This window comes from Botryllus schlosseri, chromosome 2 (assembly GCF_051294905.1).
Source record: "Botryllus schlosseri isolate E-star chromosome 2, Bs_hap1, whole genome shotgun sequence".
Taxonomy (NCBI): Eukaryota; Metazoa; Chordata; class Ascidiacea; order Stolidobranchia; family Styelidae; genus Botryllus; species Botryllus schlosseri.
Window position 1 is genome coordinate 36,529,670 of NC_137237.1, and position 15,086 is coordinate 36,544,755.

At 41.0% G+C, this 15,086-nt stretch overlaps 2 protein-coding genes across 2 annotated transcripts; one reads left to right on the forward strand and one right to left on the reverse strand.

Moving 5' to 3' along the window:
* The first annotated feature begins 4,133 nt into the window (after positions 1-4,133).
* LOC145434524 (mitochondrial import receptor subunit TOM22 homolog) lies at positions 4,134-4,879 on the forward strand. Its single transcript, XM_080311871.1, has one exon. It carries the CDS (start codon positions 4,239-4,241, stop codon positions 4,632-4,634), a length of 396 nt encoding a protein of 131 aa, XP_080167997.1. The 5' UTR covers positions 4,134-4,238; the 3' UTR covers positions 4,635-4,879.
* A 4,298-nt stretch (positions 4,880-9,177) lies between these two features.
* On the reverse strand, positions 9,178-12,724 carry LOC145434523 (IST1 homolog). The gene is made up of 4 exons (XM_080311870.1): positions 12,551-12,724; positions 12,275-12,489; positions 11,326-11,469; positions 9,178-10,095 (listed from the first exon to the last, which is right to left on the reverse strand). The coding sequence occupies exons 2-4, from the start codon at positions 12,454-12,456 to the stop codon at positions 9,279-9,281; spliced, it is 1,143 nt and encodes a 380-aa protein (XP_080167996.1). The 5' UTR covers positions 12,457-12,489; positions 12,551-12,724; the 3' UTR covers positions 9,178-9,278.
* Between the last annotated feature and the right edge of the window lie 2,362 nt (positions 12,725-15,086).

Here is a 15,086-nt window from a genome sequence, read left to right on the forward strand (position 1 = left end):
CTATTTGATAGTCGTATACGGGTGTCTAGTCCATTTTTATGCATTTCAAATCATTAATGGACACTGGACAGCGTTCGTAAGTTTTCAATCGCTGTTTTTTGTGAGAATATGTATCTTCCGGTGTCGCAAGTAAATCGCTTCATGGAGCGTGCATTGCATTCATTTCCAAGTCGGTATATGTACCTTATTATTATTATTACACACAGTATTACTGTGACGCCGTGATCGCCGTTTAGGCCTTGTGCATCACAACACAGGCACTTTTTTGTTGCAACAGAGGCCATTATCACTTTGAGCTCTCGGTGAAATGAGAAGAAGTCTGGCGTTTCGGGGTAATTTCAGAGCAAACCAATTAACCCATGTCCTTTCCTTCCATGGCTGGTGCCCTCCACCGATAGTTACAGAAGTCAACTTTGTCAAGTTGATGTTTTTCGCTGGTGAACTCCCCACGTTTGCCATGCCAGCATTTCTTCTGCAAATATGTCCACTCTGCGAAAATGCACCAAGAAAATTAGCTATGCAATGTTTGTGAAGTCGATGGATTCGTCCAATGCTAGGCTAAAGTAGTATACGCGGCAATGTGTTTCAGAACATGCGATAAAATGTTTACTAGCTACTCTTCTGGTCACGGTTGAATCGGACAACTTTAGCTTCAAAATTTGTCAGGTAATGTTGTCCTTGCTGCTAAGCAGTGCTCCCTCTAATTTCTGACGAGTCTGCGCACACTCACCAACTTACTGCGCAGACCCTTGGACATTGACAACCATGATTAAAGACTATAAAAAGGTCATCATTGCTGATTTTTTGTGCGCAACTTTGATTTTCTGTGCGCACAGATCGTGTCAGCACTGAGTAATTCCCTGTCAACATGCAAATATTTTTTAAATCCGTCTCCACACCCTCTGATTTTTCTCTAAATTTATATACAACTAAAGTATCTAGTTCTGAGTACAACGAAATTTATTTCGGAAAATTTCGTTGAACGGTTCTCGAGTTATTGCTGTTTGAAAAATGATGATTTTGTGTTTTGTGATTACTCAACCATGAAATTTTGCAACATAAAACCTGTGTATGATTGTAACTAATATAGCTCAGAGGTTACGTAGAATAAAGGTTTGAATGTTATTCGGCAATAATTGTTGGTACATGTTCTTCACTTACCACGAATTTCCGCGGCCCACAGTATTGGGTCAAGGTTCAAAACGCGATTTCAAAATTGGCATATGTTAAAATCGGTGATGCATAACGATATTTTTCAACTCATCTGGTACAATTCTATTTGAACCAAAATTCACAAGCAAGGTGTCATTTGAAAGCTGTTTCCAACTAGAATGCACGAAACTTGGTTTTATTATTGATATTTGACAGCAACATGGTTAAAAATATAATATGGTGCATAATGCAAAACAGGTCATTTTTTAATAAATTTTAATTATATTAATTCAGTGAATATATGATTTTGACATTATTCTACTCCTTATATGATAATGTGTTTCAGTAGATAATTATTGCCATGCTCAGAGAGTACTTTTATTTATTGCATGTGCATTATGCTTGCAAGGGTGCTTCTGGGTTTACCGACTATCAGTAATTCGAGTCAACATCCAAATAATATTTCAATTCGTCTTCACACCCTCGCAGATTTCTCTGCAATATCATGTACAACTAAAGTACCCAATTCTGAGTGAAATAGAATTTAATTAATATAACTTTATTGATCGGTTCTTGAGCAATTGCAGTATGAAGAATGAGGATTTCGTGCTTACTCAACCATGAAATTTGCGTATAATTATAACTGCTAAAATCATTACTTATACAGGCTGCAGGTAGTAATGCTGGTAAGCAATGATTGGTGGTACATGTTCTTCACTCACTAGGAATTCCCCTCCGCATTACAGAATCAAGGTTCAAATCTTGATTTGAAAATTGACATACCAGTATGTTAAAATCAGTGATGCGTGACGATATTTCTGAACTCTCTGGCATGACTCTATCTAACTCAAAATTCATAAGTAAGGTGTCATATGAAAGCTGTTACCAATTAGAATCCATCAGAATTGGTTGTGAATTGAATATAAGACAAGAACACGGTTAAAAATATACTTTGACACATTATGCAGAACAGGTCATGCACTATTTAGAGCGCATCTTTTCAATGAAGTTTTAGACAAGTGGCAGTCAAATATCACATGCAATACCAAGTCAGCTACGTTCTACTCTTTCCAAGCTTCCATTTGACACCTTCCTCGAAAAAATCGGTTTAAATAGAATTACGCTAGGCAGAGTTGCATATTTGTTACGCATGGCTGATTTTGAAAACATGGTGACTTTGAATTGACATTTGACCCCTAACCCCCATTAGTAAAGTTGAAAATTTAGGTCTATCACAATAAGCATATACCAAAATATCTTACTACAGAAATTTAAGTCTGCCCGGCAGCAATTTGATCACTATAATGTTAATTACAATTAGACATAGGTTCCAAGCGGTATAGCGTCACGGCCGAGTGAGCACAAAATGTCACTGGTATTGACTCAAAAAACCAAAATCCGGTTAGCTCTAATTATAAAAAGCATGTAGAAATGGCAACTTGCAAGTTATTGACCATATTTTTTTTCACAAGAGTATTTACAAAATGGTATTAGAGCATGCGACAAATATAAACATTCACGCAGATTCCAAAGTGTCGATAAAGACGTCTCACCTTTACCACATTTTATCAAGCGAAAGCTTCTTTTGTTTCGACTCCAGTGAGTTTAAAGCATTTGGCAAATCAGCTTTAGTCAAGAAATTGCAATAACTCTCTAACGAATTGTCCGATTTTCTTGAAACAAAGTTTGTTATGCACCAAATTTATTGCCTGATCGATGTGAAAATTTTCAATTTGATCTGAAATGGTGTGAAGACGGGCGTTTGCATGTTGAGAGGGAATTACTCCACTGCGCATTTGCGCACGTGCCCAGCTTGGAGGAAACATTGCTGCCAAGGCCTGGAAACAGCGAATATTCGCACAGTATGGTAAAGTATTAGTGAAATCACACTATCTGTAGCAGATTTCTTGGGTTTAGCGATATTCCAAAGCGTCTGTATAACGTCGTCGGCAATTTTAATAATTCCCATAGAACTATGGATTACTGGGCTTGACGCCTAGGTAGTAACGTTTTTTTTAAGATCAGGTGATATGTAACCTAGAATAAACTTTAGTGGTATCGTTTTTAACTTCTACGCTTCGTTACGACAACTGTTATTTGACAAATATAGGTTTTCCATTTATATATGAGAAAGCAAATTCATCAAATTTAAGCTGCGCGCGTGCGCGGCCGCACATTGCTGACAAAATCGCCACGCACAGAAAATCTGTGCCGCGCACAAAAAAAAGCCGAAGTGATGACCTTTCTTTCAGTCGTTACGCACTGTTGTCCAAGGGAGCGCACGGTGAGTTGGTGAGTGCGCGCAGACTAGTGAAAAATTAACGGTCCATACCAATACTGATTCAGAACAATAACAATCTAAACTCGAGAACATATCAAGAGACCAGATCACGTCAAAGAATGGTTATTCAAACGAAACATCGACGATGCGATAAGAGAGCTAAGTAGATAAATTAATTTGCAACAATGCTGGGCCAGTAGTAATTGCGTTCGTAATGAAAGAGGCCGCGGGCCGCAAAATGGACCTCTGTGGGCCGCGGGTTGAGAACCCCTGCAGTAGGGGCTGTGCTCACACAATTCTTTATTTTTTAATAAATATAATATATCTTTAACTTGGAGAACTCAAATTCCAGTAGGGCCTCTCATAAAACACAAGTCCGTTCGTCCGAAAGAAATAGTAGATAAAATTCGAATAACGTAATAATAATAAGGATCAAAAGGTCACTAATGCAATTAAACAACTGCTTCTGACTATGCCAATTGTCACAAGGGTTTGGTACCAGACCACATTACGATGTAGTAATCCTGAACCTGTTGCAGTAATTTCTTGAAGCTACTTATCTGTAAATATGCTACCCTTTTGAATTGATTCATGAATTTAGCCTGGCTAATCGGGATCAGAACAGTTGATTTAGTACATTTACTCATGCCGACTTTTACAGCACTGAATTTGTATCAGGACTTATAAATATTTAGGCCTAGCCTAACTTCTTGGTCATTAAATCCTAATATTTTTGTAGACACAATACAATTAAATAATTAAATTCGTACTAAAGGCTGGTCTCAATCAACACCATACTTGAACAATGGCAGCGGGGGAGCCGATGGGAATGTACACACCAGGAAAAATAACGGAAATTGAAGACGATGAAGAGTTCCAAGACGAAACGCTCATCGAAAGACTCTACGGACTGACTGAAATGTTTCCAGAGTCCGTACGAAACGCATCATATTCGGCCGCTATAACAAGCTGCAAGGCGTCAAAGGCGTTGTACAGATTCACAAGACGCTCAATGTGGATTGGATCCACAAGTCTAATGATTTTGGCCGCACCGATTGTGTTCGAACAAGAACGCTTCGCTTTGGAACAGCAGCAGCTGTCTCAGCAACGACAAATGCTGTTAGGGCCTAACGCCGCCATGTCCGGCGCATTTGGTATGCCGCAAGGCCCACCCGGAATGGCACCACCGCCGCCAAAATAGAATCTTTTTCACGCATTACAGGCTCTAAATTGCCTGCTAAGCATTTGAGACAACATGCCTGATATCATGCGTGATAATATAAAAGTCAGAGTAGTTACCTTTGATACTTGAGCTGATATGAAATTGACAACCGAAAGAGATTGGTTCGGTGATCCTGCTCAAAAAGCTCTTACACAAGTGGCTGAGTTATGTTTTCACAATATGCGAGTGTCGCGTTGCATTATAAACTGTAATTGTGTGTCGTTTTTGTGACTGGTTGTTAACCGTTAGTGGTGGCACATGTATAACATGCAGCTGGCTAGGGTGCACATGAGCTTGACGCTACGCAGTAGAATAGGTTGAGACAAATTGCAGGAAACCAACTAGTAGACGGCTGTCGGCACTGTGTCTTGAGACATTTACCGTAGAAATTAGATTTGAGATGTGTCCGGTTGGCGGGCACTTACGCTAAACATAGCAGATGGATAGATATCGTACTTTTGTAAGATCCACCCTGTCATCAAATAATTTTGTGAGGTCTATTAACCCTGACTTGACTAAATTATATCCTACTGCACACAGACATTACCATACCTATTTCTGCCCTGGAATATATCCACACAGGATAGAGTATGCAGAATTTATAATAATGAAACCCTCTCTTGAATTCAATGGCCCAATCCTGATTGCTCAAAACTTGCGGACCATGGCATTCACGACTTTCCCAGAGTATTATTGACTATAGGGTGCATCTATTTTGTCAACATCACCAGCTATTCTCAATTCAAATCAATGTCGACGACTATGTCTACTTCAGCACCAACTTCTGGGGCACTTTGCCTCCCCCCAGACCCCCCTCAGGCTATCCCACTGTTTACCGCTACTTTTCTTCTACATTGGGTGCCCGTTTAGTGAGTCCCCTTTCCTCGCCTAAACACGCGACACGCGAGAAATTTCTATGATACATGACTGAGTCTGTCAATATGATCGGGAATTGCATATCTATTGCTATCTGATTTACCGGTAGAGCTGAGTGAGGTGTTTTTGAAAATGTAGAACCCCTCAATAATAATTGAATTAATAATCTCCTGGTGTATACCAGTTGGCAGGAACGAAACAGCACTATTGTAAGACCCACCCAAAGAAATTTGGGCTACCATAGGGTGATAAACTGACCCCCCATCAAGTTGTTTGCTTTTGCCACGAAATTAGAGTTGTACTGTTTAGTGAGCCAGCGCTATGCGCGAAAATGTTCGATAAGATTGGGAATTGCATATATATTGCTATCAATGTCTTGTCCTCTCTGCTCACGTGATCAGATTTACCGGTAGAGCTGGGTGAGGTGTCTTTGTATCTACAGTCCGTAAATAATAATTGAACATCTTACGGCGGGCAGACCCGTCGGTATGACTTCGTTACGTGATGTTATTTCGTGACCTCCTGTCTGCTATATCAGAAAATATAGAATCGCTAAAACGTACTATACTGAAAGATTACACGAGTTCGGATTGGTATTTCTTCACTTGCAGATATTTTTTTCCTGCGGGATAGTATTTGTCTTGTGAGGTTCAGATTGCCAAGACAGGAACATTTAGGCGCCTATATTGACAAATGAACCTGTGTGTATGTATGTATTTTGTATATATAACGAAGTTTTCGGTCAGCATAAGGGCAGTCCTTTACGGCCAAGGATTTCTCGCTGCGATCGTTCTGGCACACTTCTTGCAGTCGCATGTTGCGTGGCCTAAAACAGCAGTTCTCAACCTGGGGTCCGCGAAACCCAATTTTTTTTTAATTAAGAAAAGCATGGGACAGTTTCGCTTCATAATTGCTAAAACTCTAGGACTCGCATCATTAAAACGCATGAAATAGCAGACTGTGCAGACACATGCTAATTTTCAAATTACCAATAGCTATTTAGAGATGTTTTGTTGGGGTTTGTGGAAAAATGAAATGTTCGAGATAGCATTTTAGATTTGGAGTTGTCAATCTCGGCAAATTAGCGAACAGTCGTTTGAAACATAGAAATTCCTGAATTTTTGAAATATAATCTGTCCCAATGAAGGAATTGAAACCTCGCCACCAAATCCACTCTTGTGACATAACCACTAAACAACTTGAAAATAAGATGCCAAGTCTGGGCGTGATGTGTTCATTAAAAATCACACCAAAAGCTGTCGTCGGAAGCGTTACGTGTTAATATTACATTCGCCACCAATACATCTTTGTTGAAATGGATTTTCGGCACTCGTTCATATCCAATCGCAGACGGGGATTTCAAGGCAATAAATACAGCTGCTGCAAAATTCGTTTCGATATAAGAACAGTCTACCCAATTTCTACATATAGTGTGATGTTACAAGAAAAGTCATTTTGTGACTGTTTATCACTAGCCTACAATCAATATGTGCGCGAGACAGATGCTGGTTGCACGATAATTGAGCTAATTTTGAACGAAAACTTGAGGGGGTCCGCGAAGACAAAAAGTTCGAGAACCACTGGCCTAAAACGTCATATGTCTTTGTGCGTCGCGCCGCGGTAATGGCCAACGCCGATATGCCCATTTCTATAAACCTTGCGTATATTTTGTTGGGGGAACAGCGGCCAATAATCAAGATATTTGGCGACTAGAAATCGCGCACGCGCGAAAAATTTTTGAAAAAGTTGCATCAATTTTCAAAATATACTCTATAACTTATGCTAATTCACAAAATAATTTTGGGCCCCCTTCGAGCTCACCCCCCCCCCCTCAATTTGAGGTCTGGCAGTTACGGCCCTGATTCTACTAGAGTAGCACCAATGGCAGCAGCTAGCTTGACCCCTTCATGAACTAGTCATTATTCTACTTGAGTTTTCGACTTTGCTGCTACTTAACTACAACAATGAAATATTTCCTAGCACAGTCAGATAGATCTCCGACATTGAGGCTACTCGACTAGAATTGTTTGCGACATTTTCAATGAATGCAATGACAAAGTAGATTCACATCTGACTTCATACAAGTGCTACAGGCACGTAACAACACTTTTTTGACCAACTTGTATGTATTCCACTTCCGTCACTGTACCATGCAGTTTCAACCACCCACACAATTAGTAGGTAATTCAGACCTGCCTGATGCAATTTATAAAAGTGTAGGTAGTCTGGAGGACTTCATTTCCACTATGTTGCCAAGATGCACTGCACTCTAAATGTCTCAAATTTAAGTTTGAAGTGCTAATGAAATTGGGGTGCAGTCATATTCCTTGAGAGACGACATCAACTCGTGGTCCTATTTCACCTTTTCAATCTCTGTGGTGTCGACATCACACTTCATCGTTTCTGAATAACATTGACTGATAATTAACTGAAATTCGTTCTCTGGGTGACTGCTTAATTGCGTCAACAAAGTGTAACAGTGGCGTGTTGTGCTTCAGAAGTTTCGCAATGTGTTGGGAAGGTGTCATGTGTGATCTCAATGCCATGGAGCAGCGGTACCCAACCGGTGGGGAATTCACACATTTGTTAAGTAATATATACAGGATAGTTCACATATTTAAGGAGACACATGTGCCAATACACTGCTCTTGAATGCATGCATCGAAAATTATAAATTGAAAGTGTCCACGGAGGATGCCCAAATGTCCTATTACTTACGGTAGTTATTTGTCCTCTTTTACTCTGAAAAGGATTCAAATGCCCCGAAATATGCGACTCCGCGTATCAGAGTTTCATAAAAAATCGGAAGCCAAGTCAAAGTGATGACCCTTTTTTTAGTCAACACAATACTGTCGCCATATCAGTCGAAAAATTTTCAAAATCATTTTTTTTTTTGGAGCTTTCAGAATTTATAAAACTTGTCCTCTTATTAGGATCTCAGACTACAGCAGCCCTATTTTAAATGGTATACAGGAGTTTCGGGTAGTGGGGAATGAAGATAAAATAGTTGGGAACCACTGCCATAGAGATTATGAAGCGCTCGTCAAAATACTTTACCTATAGTCCTAACACAGTGGCTTTCTGAGTGAAATCGCTGCCAGTTAATTTTTTCACACGTTCAACACTCACCAAATCATACTAATATCGCAATGCCTCATTACCAGGCTCTATGGACTTTCGTACTGATCAGCAGCAGCCCACATCACAACATCAACACAACTTTTTTTCGGCTGTATACTATATAGTTAATCTACTGAAATCAAAGTGCATAATGTTAAAACAGTTGCAGCATACACAAACTGATTTTAAATGTGACAACACAAAGTCAATTACTGAGCTTGTCACTGCGTCAAACCGAGCTTGACATTCCAATGTCGAAAGTGCTTAGCAATAATCCACGATATCACAACTACGGGGTTGGGCACAATGATTTGGGCTTGCTCAAACCAGATTTTAGTATTAATTCTAATAAGTTGAGAGACGGTTCTTTCGAGTATTGCAGCAGATGAACTACGCAGTACAAAAACACACACGTTGGCATGAATGTTTCGATGAAGTCACGGCATTACAGAAAGTGTAATGAAATGGGCATGGTCCAAAAATACCAATCATCTTTAACGTGGTATAGATTAGAACTGGCATAATGCTCTTTGTGTCCCATGATGGGTACATATCTGAACTTTCCACATTCATTCCACATTATGACGCCAAAATGGGAGGCCCTAATCACAACCCCCAAAAGGTCCTTTACTTCTTGTTTTTAAGATTTTCAAATCTCTTCGTCAGATCGTCGAAATCCACATCATCACCCCCACTGGGACCGCCTGGGGGTGGTGTACTGAAAGAGCTCGGCACTGAAGGCAGGTCTGGGACCACTGGGGATGCGCTGCGGGGTGCCGGTCTCGGGGGCTGAAGGTTTGACTGCGGGGGTACGTTTGAAGCATCGTCAGCCCCAGAGTATACGTCCACTGGGGGTAGGCCGGCGGGGCTTTTGTGGGGTAACGGCGGGGCTTGGTGACCATCGTCCATATCGGGTGGTGGTTTCATGTAAGACGCGCCTCCTGCTTGGTTGGGATCATTTGGTGTGTAGGGTGGCAGTGACGTAGGTCCTGGGATCTCCGAGTAGGTATCTGGATCCATGTAACTCGCACCTGGTGCAGACGCACCGGGTGGGTACGAAAACGGGACTGGTGCTGGCATTTGGCCCCCGCCACCCCCACCAAACCCAGGACCGCCAGGTCCTTTTGGACCATTGTACGGTGGATCCACACTCTTATCGTACAATTCGATAAGCTCAGACTCGGCGATAGCGCCTGGGGCTTCACCCACGTCATCACGCATTGCGTTTTCGTCTGGAGTGAAGTCGATGTTTGCGGCACGCGCGATTTCGATGAGATATTGCTCGACGAGCTTTTTCGGGGGTGGCGACGGGTCCAGTTTGTGCATGAGACGCTCGCAGACGGTGCCGATCTCGTTCGAATGGCACGCCTTCATGTATTCCTTGCCGTAGTAAGCGCCCAGTTGGTCGTGGACCACCTGCAGCTCTTCGCAGTGGCTCTTCATCCTGACAAAATGATTGTCCAGTTAGAAGTAGGGCTGGACATAATGATTCAATACTTAAATTCAAATCAAGTATCAATTCTAATGAATCAAGTTGAGCAGTAAAAGACGAATTGTTCGAGCACTGAAATTTACACGTCGTTTTCCACCAAAAGGTATTTGGAGGGCTTCTTAGAGGTACAGAACTTCGATATACAATTTAATAGTAGTTGTGTCGCCAAAAGAAGTTCGTGTATATTGAACGCTCTCTTATTCGAAACTTCATGTTGGTGACGTCATATTTTGTGATAAGATTGTTGATATGACATACAATGTTCTTTCCAATTATCTACAAGTTGCTGACGATTACCGCTGAGGCGCTGACGAGTGTCAGCCGAAAATATTCGGGGTTCATTTCAATATGAATATATTCAAGTTACATTGTCAACGAGAAGTATGGTTTCAATACTTTTTTCTCAACGTGGATGCCTGAAACCTGAATTGGGAGTGTCACAGCACACGGAACATCCGGTACAAAGCTAAACATGTTAGTGGAGTTGTTTGTAGGTTTCATGAAATGCAATGAAGTAGGTATGGCCGAAAAATCATCCCCATGTCGTGTAATACTGGCATCACTTTCTTTGAGGTCTTCTAAGCTTTGTGCCATGATAATGAGTGATACACGAATACTCGTCTTTAAGCATACGGTAACAGTCAATTCGGAATTTAATCACTCAGGCACTAGTCCTATTTACAAGGCTGCTCAGAGTTACGGTACTAGTCAAAATAGTAGGGATGCGCACAATGATTCGAGTCGAGAAGTGGGACACAGCTTTTCCGAGTACCGGTACTAAAATTGCACGCTCCTCAGAAGTACGAGAATTATAGTTTTGATAGTTCCTAGTGCTCCATGTTTGAACTTTACATAATCTACCATACTGCTTGGACATCATAATGAACGACATTCAGCATTCGACTAGAAGACTAATACCGTGCTGAGTTCAGGATCGAATCACCACGCTACTCAATTTTGCCCACCCTTGCAAAGTAGTAAGTGTCGCTACTCAAGTAAATGTGGAAGTATTGCCGAAAATTTTTATTCAATTGCAATTAGAACGAATATCTAGGACAAATCAAAGCGTAGGACTAGTACTCATGTAGCTCCAAAAATTTGATTTGGTTGAGGGGTCGCACACTGGGAACCATGACCGTGAGATATTTAGTACATTAATTTTTTGTGCAAAATATTACTTACCTTATGGACACCCATATTAATGACGACACCGGTTTGCTAAGACTTTCATCCAATGATTTGGAAGCTGTCAGCAATCCTATCCTCGCCATCAAAATGTCTGCATACATCTCGACCAACTCCATTGCCTCGACTAGGTAGTCTTCTCTGTTGAATAAATTTCACAGAACGCATTATTACCGTGCACAGGATAACTACATAAAACTGAAATTCAACAATAATTACCGCCACAGCTGATTAGTACGTCAATTACTCAATTCGGTACAATTTTGCTGAATTGAACTCCATTGACATGAGAATTTCATAGAGACAGAACTAACCTGTTATTTCACTGTGTCAAGTCTATAGTCTACATAACCTTGATGTTAATAACAATATCGGTTTTTGTGGGGATTCATAGCTCAAAGTCAATCTATAGCATTCATGGTAGGTCAGATGATGGCTCACAACACGTATCTTCGTGTAAAAATCAAGAAATTCCTTGTGGTTGCGTGTAGTATCACATAGACCGATTCCATACAGGTTAATATCTAGGCCCATGTACCAAATGTGGCCAAACATGCCTCAGACACACAAACGACATCCACAGGGCCATTCTGATATTGTGAACACTGGTACCTCCATTTTGATTACTGTACGAAGGGTGTTTGTCAATAGGAAAGAAGTACAGCTTTCAGTAAAAGGCACATTTACCGGCATGCCCCACAAATTTACAACTGGGTCTTTATGTGATTAATTTTGACTACTTCCAATGGATACTCGCGAGTTGGTGACACAATAATGCACTTACAATTCTTTATCCTGGAGAGATGGCTATGCCATTGTTAGGACTTAAGAATGTGACACCACATTTTGGCAACTTTATTGATAATAATCAAGCCAGTTAGCAGTTATCAAATGTTCACCCATATCGGCGTTATCTAAAGACACGCCAATTTGGATTATACCGTACCTTATGATATGTTCCACCTTTATGCGCGCACGATCGGTCTTGCTAAGCTTGATGTATTCGGCGATTTCTCGTCTTTCTTTCATGGCCAATTCAGTTTTTTTCTTTTCAATTAGTTTGAGTCGGTTAATAACCAGGCGAAGGTTGACCTTCAATTTCTTTTCCTTGAATCCAGTACCGAACATTGCGCTTATTCTTAATATCGATAGAGTATATGCCTACAAGGCGAAAATACATGAAGTTAAAACATTTTTCAGTTTCATTATTATAATACCGTACCTGTATACCAACGTCTAAACCCGGCACCACTTTACTGGAAATAAACCGGGAACGTAATCAACCCACTGAGCGTGCTCGTAGTTTCCGCACTATTGAAACGACAACATATATATACATATATATGGATTTCCGCTATACACTGCCGAGTGTGCCTTGTCCACCTAATAAACCTCAGGTCTGTTAGTATTTGGGTCATGTGATCAGTTACGTCACACCACAGTCATGTGTGACGATTATCACCAGCACGAGATTTTGCACATGATCACTACAAAAATACGAGCTAAGATTAGAACGGGAAGGAACAAGCATCGGAGGCATTGCCGAAAATAGTTAGTTTGTAGTAATTGCGAATGTCTTCTTCAACTTTTGTTTGAGATATGTATCCGAAATTATGAAACTTCTACAAATGAAACACCCCCGAATAGCGTACTGGTCGATCAACGTGCCAACTGCCCACTGTGTTGTATAGAATCATTATAGCCTTATAAAGGCTATGATAGAATAGGGTTGCCATACGTCCGGAATTTCCCGGACATGTCCGGAATTTCACTGTTCAAACTAGCGTCCGGGAGGAATTTCTAAAATATGCCAAATGTCCGGAATTTTGAAGATAATTTTTTCGTAAATCAACATAAAAACAATATTTTTGGGAATATTTATGCTGATGCATGATATTTTTCTTCGGGGTGCGCGCGATTTACCATCACATTTGTTGATTTTAGTATGAAGACTACCATACCCTCGCAAAAAATGCAATGAAATATAAATAAAAACAACTTTCATTAACTGGAATAAGACTAATTGTAGTCGCAATTATAGGAGAACGGTTTATTCCTAGAGATTGTTAAGGCCGTTTAAATGCTTTATTCGAAGATAGTGGTTCCAAACGTGGGGGTCGTTTGCCTTTATTCTGGGGTTCGCGAATATGTTGAACGTAATCAGAATCCAATATAGCCCGTGAGTAAGTCCGGGCAAAGGTGCTGACTTCTTTTATTAATCAGCTCGTCAAATTTTGATCTGGGTCACGGAACATTTTCAAATTGGAGATGGAGTTGCGACCATAAAAGGTTGGAAACCACTGGATGTGGGGTGTTTATAAAGCTTCGTGTTGCGCACCGGCATAAGACTGATAAACGATCTTATCGGACTTAACGATGTACAATAACGCTCCCTGTATTTTCATCATCATCCTCCACCAGCTCTACCGCTAACTCATGTGGGCGGAGAGTATAGTAACTATCTATAGTAATATATGGAACAAGCGAACAACCAATATTATTGACAGAATTCATTCAAAAAATTTAACGACATGAAGGATATAGAAACCAGATTCATGTAGCAAGCCACCCCCCCCCCCCCCCCCAGAAGTTGCATCGATTACCCTATGGTGGGCTCAAAATCATTGTTGATTTGGGCGGGAAAGGACTGAAAACATGTGCTTTCGGTCCCGGTTACACAACACACAGCCACATACTCCTGAACCGGGTCATGACCACCTCCGGTCTATCAGCAAAGCTTTGCTAGTGCGACGTCATAACTCATTTTGAAATCCGCTAGTGGGCGCTAAAGGGTGTCCGGAATTTGTATCACTGAAATATGGTAACCCTATGATAGAATCATATTCCTAGGTGTAGATTAATTTATAACCTACGGTGGCATTGCTCACTTCGCATTATTTAAAACTGCTATTCTTGTCCAGTCACCGATAAAACTAAGATGTTTCAGCTCTAAAAGTCTGTGCAAATAAATAGCGGACCGTTGTGAGGGTGTGTCGTCTGATAACCTGCTAGAGTTGTAACCTGAGTCCAACGTAATGTGAGGCTGGGTAGATATACTTAGCTCTTTTAGTAGTAGACGCACGTCCCTGCGTTAGTCCTTGATCTGACAACTTCAACGTGAATGCCACGACAGTATTGCCTCAGATAGATATATTGGTCGAATATGCATGGAATATACAGTAGGATATCGCATATGAGTCTGGTTTGTAATTGAAATGCACGGGCTGATGAATGGTCAGTCACGTGGTGCGAGAAGAAAGACATAAATCACGTGATATACAGATATGAGAGAGCCAGAGCGTCACACCATAGTGTCCTATATGGTGTCGGTTGACACAGGCAAATCTCACGCCTCAGTGAAATTGTATCACGTCACAATTTCCATTTGGCTACAGGCAATTTGAGGGTCATTTTTGACCGGCTTGCCGAGCATTAAATTTGGTAAAACAGGTATCAATCGAAAGCTGACTCTGCACTGATTACGAAAATATAAATTTTATTCCGCTCGTGGCCCTGGAACTCCCACAATCAGCCTCGAATTTTTCATTGTTATAGGGATTGGCATTGGGACGCAACAATATAGGACACTATGGTCACACCGTGAAAGCGATACCACCGCATGAAAGATAACTTTTCAAGGGCAATCGGTTCCAATGCGGGCACATAAAACAGTGTATAAACACAGAGCACAGTACACAGACTAGCAAGGTGTAAAGTCAGCTGCGGCGCCGAGTAGGCTCACTCGTACGCGAGGAGCA

Excerpts from the sequence above, each read along its gene's own strand:
- LOC145434523 (XM_080311870.1), bottom strand. The coding sequence starts at position 12,456 with ATGTTCGGTACTGGATTCAAGGAAAAGAAATTGAAGGTCAACCTTCGC. Across the intron at positions 11,470-12,274 it reads AAGGTGGAACATATCATAAG|AGAAGACTACCTAGTCGAGG; the intron begins GTACGGTATAAT and ends TTTATTCAACAG. Across the intron at positions 10,096-11,325 it reads TTAATATGGGTGTCCATAAG|GATGAAGAGCCACTGCGAAG; the intron begins GTAAGTAATATT and ends TCATTTTGTCAG.
- LOC145434524 (XM_080311871.1), top strand. The coding sequence starts at position 4,239 with ATGGCAGCGGGGGAGCCGATGGGAATGTACACACCAGGAAAAATAACG.